The sequence below is a fragment of the Styela clava genome, chromosome 1, assembly GCF_964204865.1.
Source record: "Styela clava chromosome 1, kaStyClav1.hap1.2, whole genome shotgun sequence".
In the NCBI taxonomy this organism is placed as follows: domain Eukaryota; kingdom Metazoa; phylum Chordata; class Ascidiacea; order Stolidobranchia; family Styelidae; genus Styela; species Styela clava.
Window position 1 is genome coordinate 5,972,957 of NC_135250.1, and position 27,780 is coordinate 6,000,736.

The 27,780-nt window shown below is 35.2% G+C and overlaps 1 protein-coding gene across 2 annotated transcripts in view; it reads right to left on the bottom strand.

Moving 5' to 3' along the window:
* Positions 1 to 1,849: 1,849 nt before the first annotated feature.
* LOC120348636 (thyroid hormone receptor beta-like) overlaps positions 1,850 to 27,780 on the bottom strand; it is a 69,759-nt gene continuing 43,828 nt past the window's right edge. For both annotated transcript variants that reach the window (XM_039418816.2, XM_039418817.2), the window contains 8 exons: positions 9,423 to 9,613; positions 7,229 to 7,370; positions 6,749 to 6,945; positions 5,634 to 5,879; positions 5,206 to 5,322; positions 4,337 to 4,424; positions 3,700 to 3,858; positions 1,850 to 3,605 (listed from right to left, as the gene is read on the bottom strand). In XM_039418816.2, coding sequence (XP_039274750.2) covers positions 3,505 to 3,605; positions 3,700 to 3,858; positions 4,337 to 4,424; positions 5,206 to 5,322; positions 5,634 to 5,879; positions 6,749 to 6,945; positions 7,229 to 7,370; positions 9,423 to 9,613 — 1,241 coding nt within the window. In that variant the 3' untranslated portion in view covers positions 1,850 to 3,504. The remainder of the gene's footprint in view (positions 3,606 to 3,699; positions 3,859 to 4,336; positions 4,425 to 5,205; positions 5,323 to 5,633; positions 5,880 to 6,748; positions 6,946 to 7,228; positions 7,371 to 9,422; positions 9,614 to 27,780) is intronic.

The following is a 27,780-nucleotide window of genomic DNA, read 5'->3' on the forward strand; positions in this document are numbered from 1 at the left end:
CATTTTGGGTAGATTATCGCCAAAGAAAATCTGGGCGAAAAAAACGTTTGCTCTGTGAAAAACATGAAATGATGATGAATCAGTGGCAATTTATAGAAAGGCATGATGATTGTTGTGCAGTGCTTCTATGTCTGGGACGGTGTTCAATATAAAAAATCCCTGTCTCCTACACTTTGTTGTTTAGAATTTGACGACATGGCCCTCAAGATAATTAAGGGACCAGTGTAGTAAAGTCGGGGATAAACCGACTCTAGCTCGGATACCGGGAAAAATCACATTGTATAAACTTTGTCATTGGCATACGCCCTTTTATAGACTGTCGGGACCGCTTGGTCAATTTAATTTTTCTTAAGTTTCTGCAAAGAATTTTGTCCACGATTATCTTCAGGAAAAGCCTGAATTTCCCACTCCGCATATTTCAAAAGTTCGATCCCGACTCTACAGCCCGGTGAGAAACACTCTTTCTCCAACAGCAGTGGCAGTTCAGCCTTTTTGGTGTGGCGGAACCCCCAATAAAACACTCAAGAGGCTTGAATAACACCTGTGTAATGTCTTATTCAGCGTTCTCAAACGTTTCTGCCCCGGGTCGCCCACGCTTTTAATCTCGCCTTGCCAGAACATCAAGAAATTAGAAGGTAAATTTGATAATATTAAAATCGTGTAATGGATTTTCTTTTTGTATCAACTTGCACAACCGGCTTATCTCGATATTATCCGAGGCTTCTAGTTTTAAGCCTTTGGGAAGGGCGGTTTCCAAAAATTTAGACTATCGTAAAAAATTGTAGTGAGCTTGACAATTAAAAAAGTAGGCTGCCGGTAACGATATTGAATGGTTGACGGAAATACCATGCTTTTCACTCTGGCACGAGGCCTGTCCGCCTGTTTGTCGCCAATTGGGAGATAAATTCGCAACACAGAGGCGCCGAGATCGACATGGAGACCAATTTAATCTCTGTCCCGCGTAACGCTCCGAAGAAGCTCGCGGAACACAATTTGAGAAACACTGGTCTAATTGTATAAACCAGTGGTTTCTAACCATTTATATCGCGTGGCTTTTAGCACTCATGGCTCCCAGTCCAGCATTCCAGCGGTATGTACGGTGTATTTTGATTGGTAGGTTCCAAAGCCTATTATGCTCAAACAATTCATGATCAACAAATGTGAAATGTCCTTATCAAGCAATGAAACTAGGAAGATCGGAGTTTTCTTCTGGAGGGAAAAGTAAAAACATTTTTGCGCTTGGCCCCTCGATTGGGAACCACCGGTATAAACTGTAAATATGTATAAAAAAGGCAATCGTTTTTTTTTGACGACCTATATCCACGCGGAGATGGGTAGAACTAAGCGAGTAGAATCAAAGTGTGTTGAACCTTCAGGTAAAAACGTAGAGACAAAACAGGCCTTTGCTGGACTATAAACTAATATTCCACGCTAATTTAAGCAATTCAGGTAGCTAATTCAATTTGGTATCGTTTTTTTGACTTTTTAAAAAGCCGCGTCTCACTGGTGTGAATATCTAAATCTCCTCAAAGTTTATATCTACCTAGCAGGCCCAACTTACCAGACTTAACCTAAACTTGTCGCAATTGTATGAATCGCATCATAATAATACTCTAATATTCTATCCCGAAACATGATGAATTGTCTTCTCATGCTGACTTCAAAATTTACTTCACAAGGTATATCTTTCTATCAACTCTAACTCAGAACAGTGGGAAGAATAGACACGTGTTCTTAAAGGGAACAAGTGAGACATGATATTTTAGAGACAACGTCGACACTTCACCTTTTATCCGTACCTTTGCTCAGTCGAACTACTGATACCAGGACGCAAACCTCAAAAAATAACTATGGTAACTTTTCTTTAATAATGCTGAAAATATTTTTTCGAACTCAAATAATGAAAAAGCCACCGCAAAAGAAATATCGTCACCAAAAAGAATTGGGCATATATTCGTAAATATGACGTCACCATTACAGGTATGAGGTAACAAACGCAATATTTTCGAAACCACAAAAGATAAATTTTTGTCACGATGACGTCATAATACAAGAATAGGGGGACGTATGTTAGTAACACCCAATCAGAAATTACTTTTTGCCGAACATAAACCATAACTGATTTATAATTGGCCGCATGTAATATTCTTTCTGATTGGGTCAGATTGTAATGAACACAGGCACGCGTATCGAAATGTGTAATCACACGTAAAGAACTAAATTCGTGCGAAACGAAAAACAATCAAAAATTCACACGTTTGCTCATAATAATACAAGTAAAAAATAATTTTTTTCTGCAAAAAGCGAAAACAAACGAAAAAAATTTATTTTACAGAGGGGCATTATTTATATAATATTTATATAGAAAAGGGCACTAAAGAAAAATTTTTGACATCTTATCGAAACTTTTCTCATAATGAACGAATAAACAACAAACAGAGCATGATTTACAGAAATCACTATAAAATTCAAGATTAAAGATTTTTATTTTTTCATAATGATTCAGATTTTAAAACGGAAGGCACATTTTATGGGTTTTATCAAACGAAATAAATCTACAACACTTTGGTTTATTTTTTATACTTTTCAAACACAATTTAAATCAAGCAAGATCCTAGTTCTTACGCGATTTGCGTATACAAGGAACATGCTAGAACAACATATCGAAAAAATACAAATTTACCAATAATTTCACTCACAGCGACCAGTAACGATGTTCAGAGTGAGCAGCACAAACCCTTGTGTTGATAAACGGAAAAATTCTGACTGGGAGTACAGCAGAAGATCGCTTCTGCTGGTTCAGAATCGAAAACAAATTTTATATATTCGAAGTTTGAAATAAAAATAAGGATATAATAAAGAAATAATAATATATAAGGGTATTGCCTTAAAAACGAAAAAAAGAAGAAAAAATTTACTGAAACGAAATTCAACAATTGCAATATTACTGGTGTAATATAATACCACGAAGTTATCTTCGGCTTGAACTTTGTCCATACGTGATTTGTCGATGAAGAAACATGTACGTATGGGCGCAATTCGAGAATAATATTCGTCATTAAAGAATAATGATGTTATTAATATTTAATTGCGAGGCCGAAACGAAGGCAAGTCATTTATTTGTCAAAGGAAAGAAAGCATGATTGAGGCATTACAAGACCGGATGACGTCATCAAACGACGTCAAAATAGCTAGCAGATAGTTATTATTACTGCAAATATAAGTAGTCTGTTTGAAATATTTTTCCAAAGTCAGGCATTATAAATTGGGATTTTTTTCAACGGGCCATTTCTGACCCAAATGTGCATCACGGCTTGAATACGCGGCTTATCACCTCTTTATCGGTGGCCGCTGATAACCATATTTAAAAATGTGACGAGCTAACACTGTCGCGACAGTTTCTATTCCCGTCATACTGAAATCCGGCTTTCCGCGATACTTCGACTGTTTATACACCGGTTCCGGATAGAATTATCCGGATTAGGCCCGTTGCGGACTCCGGCTTCACTTTTCTTCGTTCTCCTCATCGACTAGCATTTCGGACATCAATGGCGGCATCGCGCTTTTCGGGAGCTCACTTCTGATGGAAGCCGCTCTATCCGCACCTGAAAACAGAAGACGAATTTTAAATAATTATCATTTATTACGTCATAGTGATAGTAATATCCAATCAAATTGCTAGAAATAACTTGCACTTACCTTTAAAACCAATGCATCTCAAGTCGGCAATTTTCATCAACATTTTTGGGAACACATGAGGTTTATTTGGACGGCGTTTACGGGCGTACCATTTTAAACCTTCGACTAACGGCTCTTGCAGTTCTTCCACTTTTTCAGGCTGTTCCAGTTCAGGACGATCTACGAGAATTTGAAATTTTTCAAATTGCGACTAAGTTAGAGTTGGTAAAACTCATTGACATAATTTGATGCTAATGAAGAATAGAATATTAGTTCACGAATCAAATCGAATATTCTAGTTTATTATCAGCTTTCAGTATTTATTTTTTTTTAATCGTGAACTAACAGGAATTTCATAGATAAAAAAAACAGCTACGAATGGGTATATTGAGTGCCTATTACAACATATTCGCAAGTTTCTATCTAATCTATGTTAAAAATTGATTCCCTCCAATTATTGTGTGATGATCGGGCAAAATTCTGCTAAAACGCGTTTATCGTAATACCGTACTACATATATCTGGGTGTTTAATTAGTCCCTTCGAAATTTGAAAATAGTTTCGACAACATACAAGTAATATGGCTATAATTCTACTTTTTCAAAACTTAGCATACACACTGTAACAACTACTTATCACAACCACAAGATTTTTCTTACCTGCGCATATCAAGCAAATCGCACATAACAATCCTCCTTCGGTGTGATCGAGCTCAAACGGTGTGAGAGATTGAGCGAATCCGAAGACCTGAAAATACCAGGAAATCGAGTTATGATGACGTCATTACTGGGACGCCAAAAAAATTTAAATTTTTTTGAAGCATTTGTTTTGAATTTTTTTTATATACCGAAATCTAATAAAACATATTATATTAATTGGTTGTGGATTGGGGGTATATTTTTGATGTTGATAAAGGATAATTAATTCTAATCATTGGCCACAGGTAAACAACTCATCGCTAATAGCCCACGCTTGTGTGAGATAGGAAGTAGAGAACGTGCATTACAAAACGATCTCGGAGTCAAAAAGGACATTGCTGGGCTAATCTCAGGTCATTTATTTAATGTTTTTGTAATAAACAAGGAAATTGTTGTTTGAATAGGCCGGATTATATGTTATGTTTGAGATGAGATTATATGTATAAAGAAGCAATGCTTGTAAAATAACATCCACCTTTGAAACATGATGAACAATTTTACTTTTGTTTTATTCGTGAGACATTATAGATATCAGAAAATGTATTTTGTTAATAAATATTTTATGATTGTGCTGCATTTTATAGCTTCTTTTAGTGTAATGTTCGATTATTTGAAACACTTCATGACGACAGGATACAGAAATTAATTTTTTTTTCATCTGGCCAATAATAGTAATACTATAATAATAATTCCAAAAGTAGTAACAACCCTTTGCACAGATCCTTGCTCATGGTGAAACGTCTTTTGAAAAATAGTAATGGGTATAATCCAAGATATTCTTACTAAAATGTAACATTAAGAAAATGCCGCATGTGCAATAAATACGGTACCTGTTCTGTCATGGGTCCAAATGCACAATTCCGGAGTTGTGTTCTGGTCAAAGTAAGACCATCGGAAAATGACATTGTGTCTTTTGTTGCATCATAACGACTACAGATGCGAAAGAACTGGAAATAAATTAGAACAGTGAATAAAAATAACCACATATTGTTAAAATTTGCAAATTATGAATTTGGAAGGATTACACATCAAAGTAAACATATAAATCGAGGGTTGAAGATTTAAAACAGAAATTTCAAGAAGCCTGGGATTGGAAATGTTTACAAGTAGAATCGGAACCTCTGAAACATTGTAGGGGTCAAAGGTTATTCGAGTTTCAATTCGAGTCTCAGTCCCATCAATCACTGAGTTAAGTCTCACAGGCGAGAACTAAAAAAATGATGAAAATTTAGTAATGTAAAAAAATACGAAAACTTACCAAAATTTCGAGGCAAGCGCTTTTGAGTAAAGTAATCTGATCAGCAATAGTGAGGTCGGTAAATCCAGGAACAATTTTTGCAAATTCGACAATTTTGATGATCGATTTTGTAGAGAGATCGGAGAATTTGCTCCAGAGCCACAAGTCCAAACCACCTGCCCCACCGGGCGGTTTTGTGTCGGCTTCTGGCGAAGGAGGCTTTACAACTGGTGGCATCTTCGGAGGGGCGGCCTCGCCATTCTTTTTCTGTAATGATAAATTTTTAAGAATGTGTTATGTTATGTTAAGCTCGGGACCGAGAAAATCCATGATGGGGGTGATAATTCAAACAAAAAGCTTTTCAAAACGTTTTTTAAATAATTGAGATTAATATTTTAAATTACTTTTTTTATGATTAAATTTGCCTTTTTCGCAGCTATATTTCAATTTATATCAATCTGGAAATTATTTAATATAATATATCATAAAAATGCCGCATGATATGTTTTTTCACAATATTTTAAAATGAAAAAAGGCAAAATTTTAGAAAATTTATAATAATAATAATATGTGACACTGCGTTTTAAATCAAATCATAACAAGAATTTGAATAATTCAAAGATTCAATTCTATCTAGGAAAAAATGAATTTAAATTAATTTCGCGTAATGATTTGTTTATTACATCTTGAATTCAAGTCACCAGTCGCGATTTGGCCTACTATTTACGCTCGATTAACGATCATAATTGAAAAGTTAATAAAAATTTTTTGTTGAATATGTCCGACCTCTTTATAAAGTATACATACATAAATAGCGAGCGAGAGGTAGCTACCGGCATTTTCATAAATTTATTCTGATTTTCCTTATTTTAGTTCTATTACAAGTTTGGGACTGTCAGTGTTAGTCAAGTGAATATACCCCCTGCCCATAGGTTTCAGTCCTTTTACACAACTTGATGTAAAGTGGGTGAACAAAATTAGTTACCTCCATATTGATACACACACTTCTGTGCTGCTCCCGAGATGGAGTCTCAGTTTTTGGGAATGTTTTTTAAACTACGATCCCAAATGCCATATCAATGCACCTTCCAACCTTAACCTCTATACCCAGAGTTTTTCTGATAAAAGATACTCACGCAATCATATTTCTGCAGCGTTTCACTCAGCGGAAAAGTATCCAAATGAGCTTTTGATACAACTTGTACAATATTTTCAATCTCTGGCGTCACAACAACTTCTTCGGTTGTCTGTCCGTTGTTTCCATTGGGAGATGTCTCGCCAGGCTTTCCCTCCTTTTCCTTTCCACGTTTCTTGTTTCTATCGTTACGAACGGCTGGAAAGGAAATTTTATCAAAATCAAATTTTATTTGCAATCTTGGGTTGGAGTCGATCGGATATTGAATCGGCATTATGAAGAGTTGCGGTGTCGCCGGATTTGAAATTTTGAGCCAAAATTTTCAAAAGAAACCAAAAAGATACTCGCACAAAATTTGACTAATCAGGAGTATGAGTCGATTTTCTGATTCCGGATTCACCAATCGGAGTCTTGAGTTAGTGTTGAGAATAGTTGTGAGGTCCGGATGAGCTTGGAATTTATTTTGACAATATATACTTACATTCTTTCAACATTCCAACTTGAAAGCATTGTTGTAAACGACAGTACTGACATCTACTTCGGGTTGATTTGTTGATAACGCAATTTTTATTCCTGTGGCAAGTGTACTGCATGTTCTTTTGAACTGATCGACGAAAGAAGCCCTAAAGAAGTATAACGATAAAGAAAATTATCACTAGTAATTTTTTACAAAATCAAAAAATGAATTGAAACAAAAAAAACGTGAATGAACAATTGACCATTTTCCCCATATGACGTCATCGTAATTTGAACATTCACGCGCAGCGGCGCCATCTTTATATTTTTGAATCATGTATTGCAACGCAATCACGAATGATTAGGATAAATGATGCCTCACAGCACTATTTCCGTTCCGAGTTGGTATGACGTCATCGAGCGTGTTTGCAACGGCGTTTAACATTAATAAAGTTAGAATCAGACAACGTGAATGAATAAGCATCAAAAAAGACGTGTTATTATTTCAACTATGATTTCATAATTCGGACAAACGCACCGTGCATTAAACACGCATCATAATAATATGCGCTGAAACGTTGTGCTTAACGAAGCATGAAGTCACGTGAAAATAAAACTCAAATTGATAGCAGGCATTAGCCTAATTTTCAGCGCTAGCACGGTTTCACGCGTCGATAGAGTTTAGCTCATTTGTCTTCATTACGGAATATGTCATTACTATTTTTCAGTGGGGAATTTTTTATGCACGACTGATATTGCGCTCTATTTCAATTCCAGCGTTTTTTGATAAATGTTTTCGGCGCTCGAAAAGTGTATGTACCAATATGGAGGTAATTTTGTTCGCCTACTTTACATCAAGTTATGTAAGTTATGTAAAGGGACTGAAGCCTATGGGCTAACACAGACAGTCTCCGAACTCGTAATAGAACCGAAATGAGGAAAATCGGAATAAAATTATGGCCTAACTCTAACCTGGTACACGCACTACGGAAGTACTATTTTCTGTACCTTATAATGGGCAATCTCAAAATGTTACCATTAGTTTATAAAATAATTCCGTACTAATAACAATTTTTGTAACTTTACTCAGAGGGCAATCTCCTTTATTTGTGAGTGAGTGCGCTTGCTTTGGGTACACGTTCATAAAAGTATGTGTTGGTATATCTCACTGCTTTGCGCAAAGCAAATTTTTAAAATGCCTTCAATTAGGCCGTGCTTTGATAAGCTTGGGTGTTTACAACAATTCGGAAATGCTGATGGCGTAGCACGCATTTCAACGATCTCCTAATTTGGTAATGACGTCACGAAGCATCCCCATCGGAGACCAATTGCTAGTGCAATAACAAGTCATGTTCACACGGTATGGTTTACAACGCTGATCGAGGTCAATCGCGAGAAAACGTTGCTGATTCGAATCAAACTGATTTTTTTTAATCTTTTATGACATGTAATCAAAAGTATTTATTATTCATTTTTTTAACATTTTCTACAAAACAAATCATTTTTTCACAAATTTATTATTTGCATTATGAATCTTATTGGAGTCGGAAAAATTTGAAAAAAAAAATACTGAATAACTCACATTTTTGCAATGCAATCGCTGGATATTTCCAAAAAAATAGGCTCAAACTGAATTCAATAATAATGACATTGAACAAGATAGCATTGATTATTTTAATTTTTAAATTTCAGACAATCGAAAGCAAGCTGACAATAAAATTAAGTCTTTTAAAGCCAAATTTTGTGTTGTAAAAACAAATTCATCAAAGAAGATCGCGATAATGTACATACTTTCCCACTAATGTGGTCTAAAAGGGTTAATTTGCAATGAATAGCATAAGACCGTGTAAAACACAAGATCGTCTCCCAAGTGAGATCAGGGTTTATGTCGTCACAGAGGCGCCTTTTCGAAGTATTTTGACATTTGTTACATCGCGGTAAAGAGAACACACCAGGGCCAAGCATGAACTGCTATTAGATCCCGCTTTTGAATGGAAGATTATCTACAATAAGTACTAGAACGCGGATAAGTAATAAACTAATTTACGTCGTAAAGTGACGAGAGTAATACAGACTTTCTAGAGCGGAACTCAAGGGATTTACATATTACGAACGAGCAAAGTGCCAATTAAAAATGATTGACACATTTTTATCAATTAATATACAAATACCTCGGACAGATTATTCAAAAATAAAAACGTACTATGACGTCACCATACCTTGCATCCTTCGCAAGAAGCGACTCCATAATGATAACCGGACGATTTGTCTCCACATACAAAGCAAGGCTTATAGACTCTCGGTGGAGGCGGGGGTGATGGAGGCTGAACATAGTGAGGCACAATAGCTTCAGATTCCGATCCCGAAGCACTGCTACTGGCAGAGGATAGTCCAGCGCTGTCTGGAGACGCTGCAAAACAAGAAAACGATATCTATGAAATACGTCATTATCGTATGACGTCATAAAGTAATATGAAACAGAACAGAAATATTCTTGCTCAAAAAACACTCCATATTCGTATAACCGCAATGTCGTTCAACGACTTCACATTTCCAAGTGGTTTCGTTGAATGATGCTTAGGTAGGTTATTTTTGTATCGACCGACACACGCGTTTGCGGTTTCCACAGTCAGGGCTAGGCAACAGTCAATTCAATTATGTACGCATTGCGGGATCGAAATTAGCCGGGGAATGCGTATTCGTAATCGACTCGGTTTGCAGCTAATGGAGCTTAGAAGAAAAGTAAATTTCATGGTCGGTATTATATTTCACCTAAAACAACGATATAAATAAATAGGGATATAAGAATATATCCGAATTAAGCAATCGTGCACTGAAATTCAAATCGCGTATTTAAAATTTATACACACATCTAGAAGCATAATCCCAGGCGTAGTACGATGATTGGTAGTTCGGGGGTGTCACGTGAGGTCCAGAAAGCTGCTGATTGGGTGAAAATTGCATGTTGTGACCTTGCGGGATTCCTTGTTGATGATGATGCCCAGGATATCCCATCCTTTGACCGGCGTGATGATGACCGTTCAAATGGACCATGGATGGAGGGGATGAATCTATCATCATACCACCGTTGGTCGAGAATATATCGGACAATATACCGTTCATTCTACTACGCCATTGTTCTTGAAATTCAGTCATATTCATGGTGACTGATAAATTTTCGCGACTTTGTTGTGATTTTAGTTAGTATTAGGATATTATAACTGAACATTGATAAAAGCAAGATGTTAACATAAGGTAATCATTCCGAGGCACACTCTGAAATAGGCTTTAGACAAGCAGCAATAGATAAAACTATCTATAACGAAACGACCGGAATCTTCAATTCAGTATCAGCCTATTTATTTTATTACATCCTGGCTGTGACAGGTTTGATGTAAACCAGTTTATCACCTAATTAACTAGAGCTTGAACTAAAGACCTCTTGATTAAAGTTTATTATAGTTGCAGCAAGTAAATATTCTCTTAAACTACAATTTAACTGTTGTCCAAATACATCTTATTTGTAAGCATTTCCTAATTTACAAGATTCAACTGTCAACCTCTCTAATAGACAATAAATCGCTTCGCGTACATTATATTATTCGTAGAACTAGAGTTAATCGTGTGAGTGGTACGATTACTCGAAGAGAAAACAAATTGTTGGGGGGGTGCTAAGGTGACGAGGTTGGGATACTAAGGTCAAGACTCAAGAGCAGTGCGTATCTCGTAAAATAGTTGCGCTATCCTTGTGACCCGGTGAGAAATAAACTTATGCAATCATAATGGTCAAATAGTAAGCTAGAACCCTACTAACGAATAGCCTACAGCATTCTAGGAATCGAAAAATCCTACAATTCTAAACCATTAGGCCATAATTTCATTCCAATTTTTCTTATTTTAGTTCTATTGCGAGTTCGGGGACTAGCAAGTGAATCCCGTAGTATTTATACCTGATATTATGGCCTAACCTAAATATGGTACTAATACTCCGTTCCGGTGCCCGCCATCGTGGTTTACATACTACGAGAGTACCCACTTTTGATGTTATGAGGAAGCCACGCGCAGGGGCGCCTTCAACAACTTTCAAGATCTGAAGATTGTGCCTCTGCACTAACTACACAATGACTCGAATGATTTAGGCATTGCAAAAAACTATGGCTGGTAAAGCGTACGTGACTGAAAAAGAGATATTCATCTGCGGCCATGTTTTACAGCATATTCAGTCTGTATTATATCGGAATAATAAAAACCAACTATCAACATAAAAACATTAATCTAGCCGAAAGCTATTTCACAGTGGGGAACATTTGCATACATTTTTGAATCTTGAATTAAATCTTGATCTAATTGAAATTAATAACTACTTTGAATGGATTTTCCTCGGCGTATCTATGACCATGGATGTTGAAACATCCGTAGCCACAGATACGCCGAGTAAAAACCCATTCAAGTATGAATCAGAAATTGATATGATTAATTTACATGATATTGATTAGTCGAGACAAAAACAGTGTTCCTGATAATATTTTTCAACATTTTTTTTAAAATTTGCATGTTTAAAATTTGATAAATTGGTACTTTCTGATGGATTCACAAAGTCTGTAAGACGGAATAAAAATTTATTCACAAAAATACGCCAAACTAAATAACGGTTCAGTAATTTTTAGTACCTGATTGGTCTTTATTATACTATTATCAGAACATATGTGGGTTGGGCCACAATTTTATTCCGATTTTCCCTATTTTAGTTCTATTACGGGTTCGGGGACTGTCTCTGTTAGCTAAGTGAATATTCCCCTGCCCATAGTAATCAGTCCCTTTACACAACCTGATGTAAAATAGGCGAACAAAATTAGTGACTTCCATATTGGTACACACACTTCTGGAGCGCCCACATGTAGGCCATAGATACAAAGTAGTCTTGCCAAGTATGATCGAAGTAACTTCACCAGAGCGTGAATGTGTATATAAGAGTAATAATTCACATTCAGAAAAGCGTAAAACCGTAAAAACGTGCGATCGTGAAACGAAAATCAAGATAGAACATGATCATACTTCTTACTCATTGGCACATTTGGTTGTTTACCGTTTCACATTGCATAAGCGTTGTATAAGTTTGCTACTTTACATTTGAGTCGAAAAAATATTAATCATCAGTCTCTACATTATTCATAATTTATTTGAAAGCTAAATTACGGCCTGTCTGAGTACGCTAACAATGATTTGAAGCTTTTGAATCGCTTTTTCTCAAAATGGTAATCTTATGTAGAAACATCGACCACGTATTAAAAATTTTCATCTAAATAGCCTTGCAGGTAACAAAAATGCTTACAGCTAAGCTTCGATACTTCGCAATACCTATTAGAACCGTCCTACCTGTAGAACAGCGCAATAATAACGAAAGCGGTGTTTCCTGTATGTACCGCAATAGCTTACAGCCAACGCTTCGCCTTGTGTACAGTCGAGGCACGTTGTGCATGCGACGGTAACCGCAAGATAAATTTTTAATAATTTTCACGAAGAAAGCAACAAAACATAAGAGAGAAAGAGAGAAAAAGAGCAAGTGCGTTTGTGCGATAATTAAACCCAAATGGACCAATGTCGATGTTGAAAATCATAATAGTTTTCGTGCTACCGTCAAGATTGCATAACCCGCGGCATGGTTGGAATACAGATAAAAAGGAGTGATAAGAGATAATTTGCTGTCATGCACACACATCAAATGATCACAGCCATGGAATTAAAAATGAATAATCATTCTGTATCTTCAATGCAAATTCAAGACCCGAAATTTATTAGCAAACATATCACCTAAATTCGACATTCTTCACATAAAATTGAAATATAAATAACTGGTGCTACACGCTCCTAACAGGAATATTAGTAATTCTTACTTGCTGGAACGGCCAAACAAAAAGTGACCAAATAAAATTTCAGCTGGAGATTTCCAAAGAAATTGCTGACATGGTGTCGTTCCGGTCGATTAATTTTATATGGATTCTTAAACGGCGAGAATTTTTTTCCTAGTCGAAAAATTTGTTAAAGCACGAATTATTCGTCTTTTTTCTTGTAATTTTATTACAAACATAATAATAAAACGCAAACGTTAGCAAAACATAAACTAAACAAATCGTGCTGGCTTTATCGGTGACGTAATTTGTTGGATAAAAACAAGCGCCATCGTGTGGTTAAATTTGACCTCTTTGTGACCCTTTAAAATAAAATGAAACTTTATTCAGTGCGACCACCAAACCAAATGCCACAAGACCACTGTAAAATATGCACAACGTGTATTACGAAAATTTGACTCATAATATGAACTTTTATGAACGGTTCAGGATTGGATTAAAGATATATGTTACAAAGTTCGGGTCAAGATTGTAGATTCCTATCCATGGTCCTTGTAATAGCACACATGATTGCAATTACAATGCCTATTCAACGAGATGCGGCTTGTAACGCGAAGATCGAAGAATTAGCCCCAGGCACACACACATTTGCTATCACAGCCACGGCTTCTTGTTATATTGTTTATGACGAAAATTTAATCGTGAAATCTAGAATGGATCTAAAATCGCGGTGTGACTCACGAAAAAGTAAATAAAGAACTCGTGACGTCAGCGAACAGCAACAACCTGGCCCGTAAGTTCGTAACCACAGATTTCAGGACAGAATAAATGTATGGTTTCAAAATAGCATTGACGACTTGGACCCTGCATCATTTCAAATTGCAGAAATAATCATCAAATAAGTCATTTCTTACATAAAAATATATAGGATACCATTAATAATGAAAATTGTGTTTTCTGAGGTAAATTTACAATTTTCGTTTGTTCGCTCCTGTTTGGCGCAAATTTTCACATTTTAATTTTCCAATAAACATCATCAATTTAAGAAATTGGCGTGTTGAATTGTCTTCAAAAATAATAAAAAACACAATGCGACAGTTTGGGTCGAAACTTGACAAAAAATGTGGCACAAAAAATGAAAAACCTATCCATAATTAATACCCCAAGCTGACTGTGTTGATACTATCAACACACGAAATTTTACTTAAATTCAAATTTTTACAATCATGCTTGTGACGTACTTGGCCCTTGTACTACAGAACAGCGACCACGATTGTCGCCATGGAGACAGAAATCCCCGTATCGTCCCCGGAAGCGCCGAAAGCCACATCCGATAATACTGTATATAGACTAATTGAAAAGCGCATGCTTATGCAGGCATTAAAAATTCACGCGAATTCATGCTAGAAAAATAAAATAAAACAAAAGGCGCGGCGTGAAGCGGAAACGACCTTTTCAGTTATACAATGTCATCGATATGTCATCACTTGCCCCGTTGTGAAACTACGAACGTCCAATACATGCATTCACACTTGCAATCAAGAAAGAATATAAAAAATGAGCACGACTTTCCTAGTCCAGACTTGACCTTAGTTTTTTTTGCGAATGATTGCCAACTCTGCAAGTAATTGGCAATGTAATATATCTTTTGTTATATGCAATGAACCAAAATCGCGCGAATTCTTCAAGAAATACTTCTCTCCTTCAATGGCAGAAAATGACATGGATGTAAGTTCTTTCGTCTAATAGGCTGGTCAACTAATACTATCTATAGTAAATTGATCAATTCAAATCAATTGGTATTCAAATTTAGGGGCAGATCTACTCACTGCCCTATGCTATTGAATAACGCTGGAACTGTGATATTTTTTGGCATCTCGTATCTACAAATGTCGCTACTTATCTTTGCATAATGGAACTCTTTGACAGTCTTTTGCAATATCTAAGCTGTGAACGCAGCTATCCACGCCAAATAAAAAGTCTAGACAATAACGCTATTGAAAATAAAGGCATTTTCAATCATATAATCCTCTTAAATCCTATCTAAATTTAATCCTATCATTTCCACAACGAAGTACATCCCTATCTCGACTTTTATCGCATTTTTAAATCCACCCTGTCTGAATAATGGACGCGATAGAGATGGTAGTTATATTGTAGTTTTCGCGAATCAAAAAATTCGAGAGAATTGGCATGAAAAACGCGATTAGAGAGAGGGTAAAACGAGAGAATCGGGGGAAAATTTGAGAGAACTTCTCGATTTCTTGAGCTTCGGTATCGCGTCAGTAATTGCCCCCTATAATCGGTAATCATCGGTTTTATTGCTATCCAAGTCTATTGTATAAATTTAAACGGCGTTTAACCCACATTACCGCTATTGTTATATAGTTTAAGCATCCCAATTGTTATTTAATAAGCAAACTGTTGTTTTACTCCGAGACTTCGAACCGTCATTTTAATCTCTTAATTAAACAAAACAAAAAATAATTACAGTTTATCTACATTGAAAAATTATAAGCTGACGAAAATGGCGCCATGTTCCCAATAGCAATAATATTGTCCAGAAGTTTCAAAATTTGATTTCAAATGCAAATCTTGATAAGAAATACAACATAATTCATTATCGAGTGCAATGGAATTGAATTCTTCAAATCCAAAAATTACAGATTATGTCGATAGCAATCTTGCGTTTAATTTAATTTTATTGCATTGATTTTAAACACCGATATGGAGATTTCACAACAACATGTTTTCCATTGATCCGTAGTTATTATTCTTGTACAAAAACAACAAAGATTTTCAGATTTTACCCAATTGCAGATGCCCAGGATTTCGAAAAAGTGTATTCTCATTTCAGAGTTTCCGAATCTTGAGATTACTATTTATCAGAAAACACATTTCATAAATATCGCGGTGTAATTGATTTTTCCAATGTCATTAAAATATTCTGTAATATTCTTTACATAAATATTGAAATCCGAGTAACATTGCTGTAAATCTTTAATAGTGTGGTAAGAAGATGTATTTGCAGTTCATGATAACGCAAATAAATGGTCGAGGGTAAATATTGGCATTGTGATGAAATAATTCATTGAAGTTGCACAATGCAAACTTTTCAAAATTGCATTTATACTCTAATAATAGCTAAGTAACGCTGAAACCTTTTTTTACGAATAACGCCGTGGCGATATTTCCAACAAAAAGACTTGTTTTTAAGCATTCTGTCAAATAGTCTTCAATTCTTTTTTTTTTTTTCAAAATGTGTGCTCCCCGCTTTCAACTTGTTGTTAGCTCATATCCATTAATCGCTCGGCGCGCAAAAAATCCTTCAAAGACATACTAAAAAATCATCTACAATAAAGGGACAGTCAACTTACAGAGATTTGTCACTTGTTGAAACGCCTAAATCCATCATCTGAATGATGGCAGTTAATGTATCAGTCGATAAATTCGGACCCATTATTAACAGTTTTTGCCTGCCCAATTTTGCTCGAGTCTATCTAAGATTGACATAAATCAATATAAACCAAACCAAAGTCCTTGCCTTTACTAACGATAAACCCTAATCCTCCATAACTCGGTACCACAAAACGGCAGATTACAAATGCCACGCAGGCGAATAAGTGCTGGATAATCCAATTCCATGTACTTCAACGAACTAACCCAGCTGTGCTCGCGTGTCTAGAGCGCTCTTGACCTATTAGACCCCAGAAAACAATTTGTGAAATTATAGTAAAACAAACAAAAAACAAAAGCATGTTTAGCGTTTGTTAAGCGTTCGTTAAGAGGGGCGAAAAGTTTAGGACTGACCTATTACGAACCACTGAAGCCTGATTTCGTAATGAGAAAACCATATAATTTGTTATTTATGGAAAAACATGATGCATGATTTATTTAGATTAAAAATGTATTTGGTTTCATTATTTAGTGGAATTAAAATTTTGGAAATTACTTTATAAAAAACTGAATAAGTATGCACATTGCACAACATTTTTTTATTATTTAAAAATTCGCTGCTAGATTTCGGACAATGAAAAATACAGTTTTTACTACGAAATTTCGCAGTGAAATCAAATTTTGAATGGTAAGATTTCAACCGAAATTGCGACTGCTATTCATCAAGCCTTCATTATATCCAAGCATCATTTGTCATGCACGCATAAAACGAATACTAGGAACTGGCGAGCAGAAAAAAGTCTTACAGTCCAAGATCAATCTTTTAGAACAGCCAAGTAATTGTTAAATCAAAGTAGTTTTGTAGAGATATTGATAAAAAAGCGCATAGTATAGTCTATGTATGTTTATTCTCCTCATAACGATGCCGAAAAAGATGCTTCAAATACCTAAACACTCGTAAATGATATGTACCCTGGTGTTGTGCAGATGAACTACAGAATCCCATCGCTTCTGCAGTCGTGTTACTATAGAGAATTGCTGCTACAAGACCAATTCCACAGATTTTAAACTATTCTGATATAATTTGTATTCTCAATACAAAATTGTCTTTGAAAATATGCTGCTTTTCTATACTGTTCATGAATTGATCACTAAAGAGGCCTCATACTATAAATCGTTATCCGACTAACTGACACTTTACGTTAGTACAAGCGTTGCGGTTAGGAAACCATCACAACCAGATCTGAAAACTACAATAATCGTCGGAGAGGATGCTTCCTATGGTGAGCTGAAGAGCCATTCTATCTCTGACGCACACTCTTAACGCTTTCGAGTATCTTGCGTCGTAGTTATTACTTTGCAGAGCTACATAATGACCCGGCATGTATGGGGCTTATGTGAAAGGGCACCGTCAATATATTGTCCACCCTAGGACGGAATAAAATTCCCTGGTGATGCGGTCTTGTTAATGGTTTCGCGGTGCCGAACAATGCGCAATGGATATTCCGTTATACAGATATTTATATATATGATATGATACGGCAAAACAATACCACGGAATTGTATGACGAATCCCATTATGAGGTCACAAACACTTTTTCTGATGACGTCGTTATGAATGGACGGAAGACATTCCGAAGGTCAAATTGTGGACGAATCTTTTCGCGATATATTTTTTTGATTCAGTTGAAGGTAGGATACTTTTCAATAGCATACGTGATGATTAATTTCTTCCTATCTGTGCAACTCAAAATAACATCTATTCAAATGGTGTTCACCTATTCTCTTAAAATTACTGACTTCCTAGGTAAGACCATAAACCCCAATTAATACAATAGTCGAGGAAGTTCGCAACTTTCGACCCATATTATGTTCGCCCAAAAATTTGAGTTCGTTTAGGGGTTGGTAAAACACAATCAGGGAAGAAAAATTTGATCAAAATCTTTCCTATCCGCTAATAGAATTTAGTCATAATTTTGCACGTATGCCCGAGAAGAAATTTCACCTGCGTTTCTGATTGGAATATCACGCCACATTAACAACGAAAAATATGGTGGTATCTAATCCTACGACGCCATTTTGAACCAGAATGCGACAATAGCCAACGTTATGAATCTCGGTATTTTTATAACGGTTCATACTACCATTTTGAGGGGGAAAAGTAGGAACTTAATATTAGAATTCATGGCGAAGCGATCCTAAGTATTGTAAAACATTCTGAAATGTTGTCCCAAGTTTCTGATTTTATAAGCCTTATTTCTTTTATTTCTTGACTACAATTATATTAGATACATCAACAAATTCGAATATCATTACTATTTTAAATCGCATCGTCGACATAATACGAATATACTTGTGTTGGCTATGATTTGATATAAATAACAACCACGGCGAAGGTCAACCATGTTGCAGCAGTAACATGTATCAGACGGGGAAAACCAACAAGAAAAAGGAAAGCCAAAAAAATGAAAATGATACATCCGGTTTTGTTGCAATTCGTCGAAAATAGAAAAACTTGGAACTACGCAAAATGCTCAAAATTAGCGTACAATATAAAATGGACAAACACAAGAGATAAGGGTAAATAAATTTACACTTCTTTGAATACAACACATTCAAAAATGAGATAATTTTGGACTTTATTACTATTTTGTATATTAGAACGAATTTTGACAAGTTTACCTTGCTTAAAATATAGTAAATAATGAAGTCGTACAAGACGCGTCGATAAAATTCGTCATGAAAAGTTTTAGCCGCCAAATTGTCAACAAGCGTTCCGTAACAGCGGGTAGGCTTTACAAACAAAACCATAAATTTTATATTCGATGGCGTTTCACCTCAAATAATGTCTGACCAAGCTTCTCCTATAAATAATCTTCATTTCTAAACTTTGGTTTGACAACAATTTAAACCAGGACCAACGGTAACGAAATTGGAAGCGGGTGGACAACTAAACATTCCTGCGCGTTATGTCAGACTCCATCGGGATTAGAAAACACGTTAACGAGTGTGGAAAACAACTCCACTATACTCGAGGGACTTTTTACTAAACTTAGCATTTTGCTCAATTTTTGAAACGTCAAAAGAATTTAAATTCAACAGATAAGAGTACAGTGAATATATTTTTCATTAATTCATTTAAAATAACAGAAAATTTGAGATATTCTATGAAAATTGCGAAATATTCATTCTTTAGAAAGACGCCATTTTGAAAAACAAATATCTGACAGGAACCCTCAAATAAACTGCTAAATTTGGTATAAAATTCCTCGGGCAAAGGGTAAAATTAAAATATTCTTTATGGAGATGAACTATCAATCACGACTCAATGCCTGCTACATTCCAACTTAATCTAATTCAAGTTCATGCGCACGTCACTCACAGCCACACGGGTCATCATATCTAATTCCATACATGCAGACAATCTTTGCATCTATGATTATGCTCCCAGCACTCCTAACTAGTTAAATTAGCAAGGCTGCTATGTCGAACGCAGCTGTTCAACTTGTAGCTTTCGACACCTAATTAAGAGCCAACTTGTCTAAATAACGTGACATAGAGCGGCGCCTTGGTTATCACAGATTCTTAACCCTTTATAGCGCGTTCCGTGAGTATAACTGCTAATATAATATAGCACCGCCTAAGTGGAATTCCATTAGCCGATAAACTATTAATGAATTTATATAACCCGAAAGAAAATAGCAAATTCGCACTGATGAAAAATGATCGTTTTAAAAAGACGAAATCAGGACTAGAATGAACGAAAATAAAATATTAATTTTATGAAAATAATAGTTTACATCAATTACGCCCAATAAATCGTCACCGAAAAGGGTTAGTTTATGAATGGAATGTTTTTCTCGCACTTTGAAATTCCCAGTAAAAACAACAGAGCAACCGAAATTCAATACCTGCGAAAACCCTAAGATACGTAAAACTATTTTCTATATTGCACAGAAACCAATATGAAGAGAAGACATGTAAAAAGTTTAGGCAATAGAAATGAAACTGTTGTTGGGGTCATTCAGTAAGTTCACTTTGGAATGAAGATGAAACAATACATTTCAGGGGATGCACAGAGCATAGTTTTCTGAATGCATTGGCAAACGAATTCTCCTGTAGAACAGAAACTGATGATAACTGTTTGAAAAACTCTATACGTTTGGTTAGCAAGATCCAGATAGTAAACAAAGCTGTTGGGGCATTCCGTAAGTTCACTTTAAAATACAGGCAAAACAATACATTTTAGGAGATGCACAGAGCATAGTTTTCTGAATGCATCGGCAACCGATTTTTCCTGTGAAAGAGAAAATGCTGACCTCGGTTTATAAAACCATCTATGTTTAGTTAGCTAAGATCCAGATAATAAACAACGCTAAGCGAGTAAATACGACTTCTGCTAACGTTAACAAGTTTTGGAGATCAATGGGACCACTGTTCAGAGTATGGTATCTAACTTTAATGCGCTCTCGCTGTTCCGCTGGTCCAAATTATAACCTGAGTAAATATGTCGTAGCTATTCCGAATTACCTTGCCGTGCGTAAATCCAGAAAACTAAATTATAGATACTTCTACCCGCGACGTCACGCATGATTGAAAAAGTTCATTGGGGCGTGACCAAACCCTAAAATCATAAAATAGCGTGCAAAATCGCTGTTTTTAAGCTAAAGACCCGTAAAAGTTAATAGCGGGGTTAGATATCATTATTTTTTGGCATAATCAAGTGAGGCTACATACGTGAAATGCGACTAAATGGTATTTAGCTAATGGGACAAGCCAAGACGGGTTTGAAATATAGGCTCGGAAAAAACCACACGGATAAGAGTACCTATCAAGTGACTTTTCTTTCTGTAAATTTTAAATAAAAATTTCACCCGTGTCCTCTTTTTCACCCCGTGGTTTTGTAACTCAATATTTTGTGCCCACATAACGAGATGCCATATCAGTGTTTTTAGCAACAGTAAAAATTAGTAAATGAATTCTATTTTTTTTTTCATTTATCTAATAATATGCAAAATCAAGAATAAGACTTTTTACATGTAATCAAGTTTCCGTGCGTTGATAATTAATCCTATTTTCATATTCTACAATGATAAAACGATGCATTTTGAGGGATGCTGTTTTATAAAAAAAACATTTTTCGAATTGGATACGGGTTTGTTATAGGAAAATATCAATGAAATTTTTATTTTCCGTCATCTAAATGGGTTTCTATACCAGTCGACATATAATATACATACCAATTTTGTTAATGCCGTACAATTATTTCAGAATCAAATTTCAAGTGACAATTTACTCTCGGGAACCCTAGATTAAGCTAAAAACTGATTACGGTATATTACTACATGCAGTTCGTGAGGAACATGAGGGAACGAATAAAAATCAAAAGGTAAACTCTATTTCGACTGTTGAGAATATCCAAAACAGCTAGCATATAATGGACGATCTCCTGGAACTTGTACATTGTACTGAGAACCTAAAATACCAAACAATTCAGAGTCTGGTATCATCGACGAATTCTGACTACTAATGACAGCTAATGTTTAAAAAACAATACGTTGAAAATTTAACAAACGATTTTTAATAACTACCGGGTCAAAGAGTTGAATGCGCATATCGAATTACGTCAAATTATGCAATTCGTGGCTAACTCATTAAAAAACTTTCAATTAAAAAAAAAATAACTTGCTCTCTAAATGCGAACAATATCTGATACTAAAGGAAATCAACATTCCGATAGCGCATCGAAAAATAGCACCAACTCAAATATCTCTATATTGCCATAACCACTATCAAAATACGCAAACTATGTCCCTAACTCAGTAAAAAACAAATCAATTGAAAAAATATAACTAGCTCTATGTTTTGTACTAAAACGACTAACTCCAAATATCTTTACATTGCCATAACCACTACACAAGCGGGTCGTTAACGTCATAATTCTTACCGATTTGCGGGTCAAATATCGTTCATCGAAGCAAAATTTACTGCCGATCAAACATCGGACAAAACCGGACCTCGTAAATCGGACAAAACAAAATTTTTTTCATATTACGATGAATATATTTTTATCAAGTTTGGCCCAGGTCTCGTTTCCATGTAATGTATCAGAATTTTTTTACCCACGGATGTTATTTATGAGAAGATAAACAAAGATGGCGTCCCAGCTTAATATTACAATCCGCCGCGTATGCTGTTTATGAAATGTAACTTAGATTTGAGAACTAGCTGAATCATTATCTAATATGAAATCTTTGACAGGTGGTATTGCTAAAACACATAATATATCATCAGTACATTTTTACATTAAAAAAATTGACCTTTATTTCAAAAATTTTGAGGTCATTTTTGGGTTATAATTGTTCATACGTAACTCTTAGATATAATCATATAAGGCAAATTCCCTCGCTTGTTAGGGACAATTTTCTGGTATACCTCTAGTTAAATCTAAAAATGTTAGTCCCCATCATCACGGAAAACCCCATTGTTGTAAATGGTAAATTGACAAACGGCTATGCCTTCATAGTAGATCAAACTAACTGATACTGATATTTAATTATAAAAACGACTGTATAATTTTAAAATTCAAATAATGCTATCAAGCAGACGACTAATATACCATGAAAATCTCATACCACTGTCGCGACCAGTAAAGCAAATTGCTTCAAAATGCGAAATGCACTTTCCTACATGCATTATCAAATAAGGAAGCTGCATGTTTTCACAGGGGTTAGACAAGGTGTTTTGATTTGCGTCAAAGATTGTATTTTTAAACGCAAAATGCCACGCTTTAAACTCGCCATATATAGATTGCGTGACCTTTCGCCCTGGAAAATGAACTTTTGATCTATGTATCGGGTTAATCAAAGGCTAATGTACAGTCAAAACTGAAAATTTCGGAAAAATTTCGAAATTTACAAAAAATTTACACAAATATACGCCATAAATTTCCAATTGTGGGTATAAACCAAAATTCGTTGCCGTGATAATACCCATGCTAAAGAATTTTGACATGAAACAGTCTTCATTTGACAAGGAAATACAACGCTGACTAGCGCTTAATGGCCTGTATAGAGAGTTAAATTGCGCGGTTATTCCTTGTTAAAAAGCCATTAAAAAGCAACCGGAGACGATCGTATAAAATAAAAAATATACGCGCTCTGTATTTTAGTCAGCCATCGAGGTATGCTTTGATTTTCCGTATCCGCCCAGTGAGAATAGAAAGGCAAATTTTTATTTTTTTAGCGAATTGAAAAAAAAAAAAATACAAATAACGCTAAATTTTGAGGCATAAATGAAAATATATCTTACATTTTTATGTATCATGATTTTTTTGTCCAAAAAATTTGAAATGCACAAAAGAGTTCACAAAGGTTTATCACCTAACAACTGTAAACAATTCAACAAGAATGAGTAAGTCTATAAACTAAGACAGACAACAATTTATATAAAATAATATTTCGAAACAACGTTTTGGTGAATATAAATAGAAGGAATATCTTGATTATGGATATTATAAATAGGTGTACTCCCGTAGTGTGTGTACCAGGTTAGGGTTAGGCCATAATTTTATTCCGATTTTTTGGTGAGTGTACCCCGGTGTGTGTATGAGTGTACGGTAAGTGAATATACCCCCTGCCCATAGGTTTCAGTCCCTTTACACAACTTTGTGTAAAGTAGGCAAACAAAATTGGTTACCGCCATATTGGTACACACACTTCTGGATCGCCAAATTGGTTTAATAGAAAGAAAAATTCTATTTTAATGGATGTTTTTTATCATAATTACGGCTCGAATAATTGACAGGGCATCAACAACATTTTATATTATTAAAAATCTAAAAATGGAATGAAATATTTCGACGGACTCGGCTGTTATTCAATACATGATAATTGAAATTGCGAATATCTCTGCCAAATAATTTATCGCCAAAATATTTATAGGGAAAAAATGAAAACAAATGTCGAAACCCAAAATATGTTTTATGATGAACCGAGAATTCTTGGATTAACGAGAGTTGCTTGTTTGAGTTGGTTTATTAACATGCACAAATTTCGAATGCTATTTCCATAATACTGAAAGCGAAAAGCTGTTATAAAAATATAGGGCTCATATAAGGGAATATTGACAAAATAAAAATGAATCGAATTACCATTTTGTCGCTGATCTAAAAATATCGTCGAAAATAAAATAAAATTTGACACCCAAGGAATGGGCGGTCTTCTTACAATTGTGGCGTGGCGGAAGCTATTCGTGAACGCATTGAAAAACGTTATAAACAACGATTACATATTACCATTCACGAACGATAGATAAATCGAACATAAAAGTCAGAATTATCAACATCTTACCCGTGGGGAATATATATTTTCGCGACTTGCTAAACTGTCGCCTCCTGCATAAACAGTACAATGTGTTTCCATTAAATAATAAACAGATACAATTATGCGTCTAGGCGCGAAATAAACACCCGTCACTCAACTTAAACGAAAACCTGAAGTTGAAATAGAATTTCAATTATTCCAGAGTAACAATAACCAAAGTACAAAACACGAAAAGTAATTTGTTTAAAACGCAAAATTCGACGATTTAATTATTTCCAAAATAGACACAACATCGCTTTAAGCGCTACTTCGTTTGGCATAATAATTTGCGGTAAACGTCGTCAAACTGTGAAATACCAAGATAGGTCACAATGACGAATATTACATAAAGGACATATTCATAGATAAAGTACAGTCTGTGTATTTGTTTAGACACGTTTTCATTTTTTGAGGTTCGCAAAATGGATTAACAAAAGTAATTTTTTCAGTTGATTAAATTCCGAGGTGAGGTCGAAAGTGTTTTGTATTTTCATGCTTATGGCATAAACAACGTAACATACAATTAAATAGAGATTAAAATGATTAAGACATAACATTAAAAATAGGAAATGTAATTCATCTAGATTAAGATTTGTGTTGTAATATACCGATTTAGCTAGAATGATTTCTCCTTGCATAGCAACCCCAGGTAAAGCCAAATATTGTTTATAATTATGTTACTTAGAACGATATCGGGATTCAAGTTTGCCCAAACCAAGGAAAAAAATCAGCTTCAGGTAATATAACTAATATAGAAACTGAAAAATCTTCAACTATTCAATATTTATAAAACCATACGTTACATATCATTGTTTGATGAAACTTGCATCACTGGATAGGCTAATAACGCCCGAAACATAAAAGAGGCGTGGTTTCATTTTTGATTGACGTACATAGGTTGGAATTATCTTGGCACATAATACACCAAATTGGTCAAAATCGAACGATATTTCTAGCCAGTATATATTTCTCATCGACTATTATTCATAGATTCTGACAATGGTGGTTAAGCATAGGAGAACTCAAATAACAAGTATATATTTATATTTTTTGTCTTTATTAATATTACTCGTTTACTTTCAATTCACAATACGTTAAATGAAACCAGTCGCGTGTTTTTGACTTTCGCTAACGGGGTAATACAATCCCAGGAGGGTATGTTTACGTCGATTATTTCACTTTCTTTAAGACGAAATAAAATTTTTTGGCAATGTTGGTGAGAAACACGAAACGTGGTCTTAAATTTCTTGATTTGTGTTGCGATAATGAGATTTCTAGTTTTTCATTCTGGGAGTAAATAAAGTTCACGACGAACCAATGCAAGCTGCTGTTTTGAGTGATGTGAACTTAGCAGGTAGTGGACTGGATTGTGAAAGAAGATTCGGGCCTGGAGGATTTTCAACATTTTAGAAAAGTGATTCTCAAACGATGGATTGCGTAGACAATTTTTGAGGGGGTGTGAAGTTGATAAAAATCTTCTAAAAAGGGGGCGGGGCTTAAAAAGTTTGAGAACCACTGTTTAAGAGGAACGGGTAGTGAATTTGAAGACTTACATGGACCGAGCGCTCAATCTGTTTATATGCATTTTCATGATCGGCACACTACTAGAAATTAGGGGTTTGTATTCGGAGTTGGCGATGTTTTCACCAGAGTCATAATTTCAAACTCCCCCTGATTCGTGATGAGGAGTCGAAAGTCCAATGTTGTCATACATATGACATCATAATATACGTATATTCGTTACAGATTTACCGGGTATGTGTATTGCATCTATTGTTTGCCGCAAAATCTGCAGTTGAAGCAAAACGTTTCAAAACTTTTATGTTGACGTAAAATGCCACAATGACCTTTCAGTTTTGACAAGTTGTCATTCATCTATTCCCATCAGGTAAATTTTTCCGACTAAACTACCTGACTGGATAGTAAATCCCCAGATAGTAAGTCACGTACGTTTTAATATGTATAGAGACTAGTTTATTCAATCTTAAATGGATGTTATAGGTTGTATTACCGATTTTCTAATGTGCGCATATATATTATAGTAATAATAAAGAATTAAAAAATAGTAATACTGCAAATACAAAGCGAAATTCATCGCCGGGAACGACAAAACTCCTGCACGGAAAAGGATTCCTTTAAATTGAGACCACATCTTTGCGTGAAGTATTAATAATAGCCAAGAAAATAACGTATCTTTTCCATAACCCTATGTACACATATCAAATCCAGAATGCGTGCAAAGGAAGTATATTAAAGTCAAACTATAGTATATATTGAATCCCTTCTGACCGCGAACGGACATGGAGGCGCCAAGGATTTGTTAAAAAGAGAAAATATTTTGGTGGGAATAGTTAATTGACGGTGGATTTTAAGAGGTGAAACAGGCGCTCACGCTCGAGTAATATCGCAGGTTATTTGAGATAAGGTAAAAACGGTTAACTAATATTTCGTAGGTAATGGTTAGGATCTCCATTTTCGGATTTTATAAATTGTCTGACCGGTTGACGGGATTATCGTGGACACCGGTTAAGAGTATTTTTATGAGTACCGATTGACTGTATTTTCGTGAGTACCGGTTATTTTGTGAAGTTTAAAAACATTTCGTGTTTCATAACTCTGCTAAAATCGTCGAACATACTAATAAACCGTCCAACGGTTAAAGATTTTTAAAATACAGACCATTAATAAGAAACTCAACATTTCATTACAAAAAAAATCGTGAACTGCGTGAACTCTTTTGAAGCTTAGTGATTACAATAGTCAATAGTTAATTATTGACAGGGTCAAGTTCTAGTGAAAGTCTGGTTTCGATCGTCAATGAAAGCGTTTTTTACCAAACTTTTAGAAATAAAAAAGATAGTATTATTGCATCACAACTTTCCAATTTATATTCTGTACCTTTTCTTCTGACAAGGGCTTGTAGTCATCCCATGATATGACTAAACTTAACATTACAAAATAATCTCATA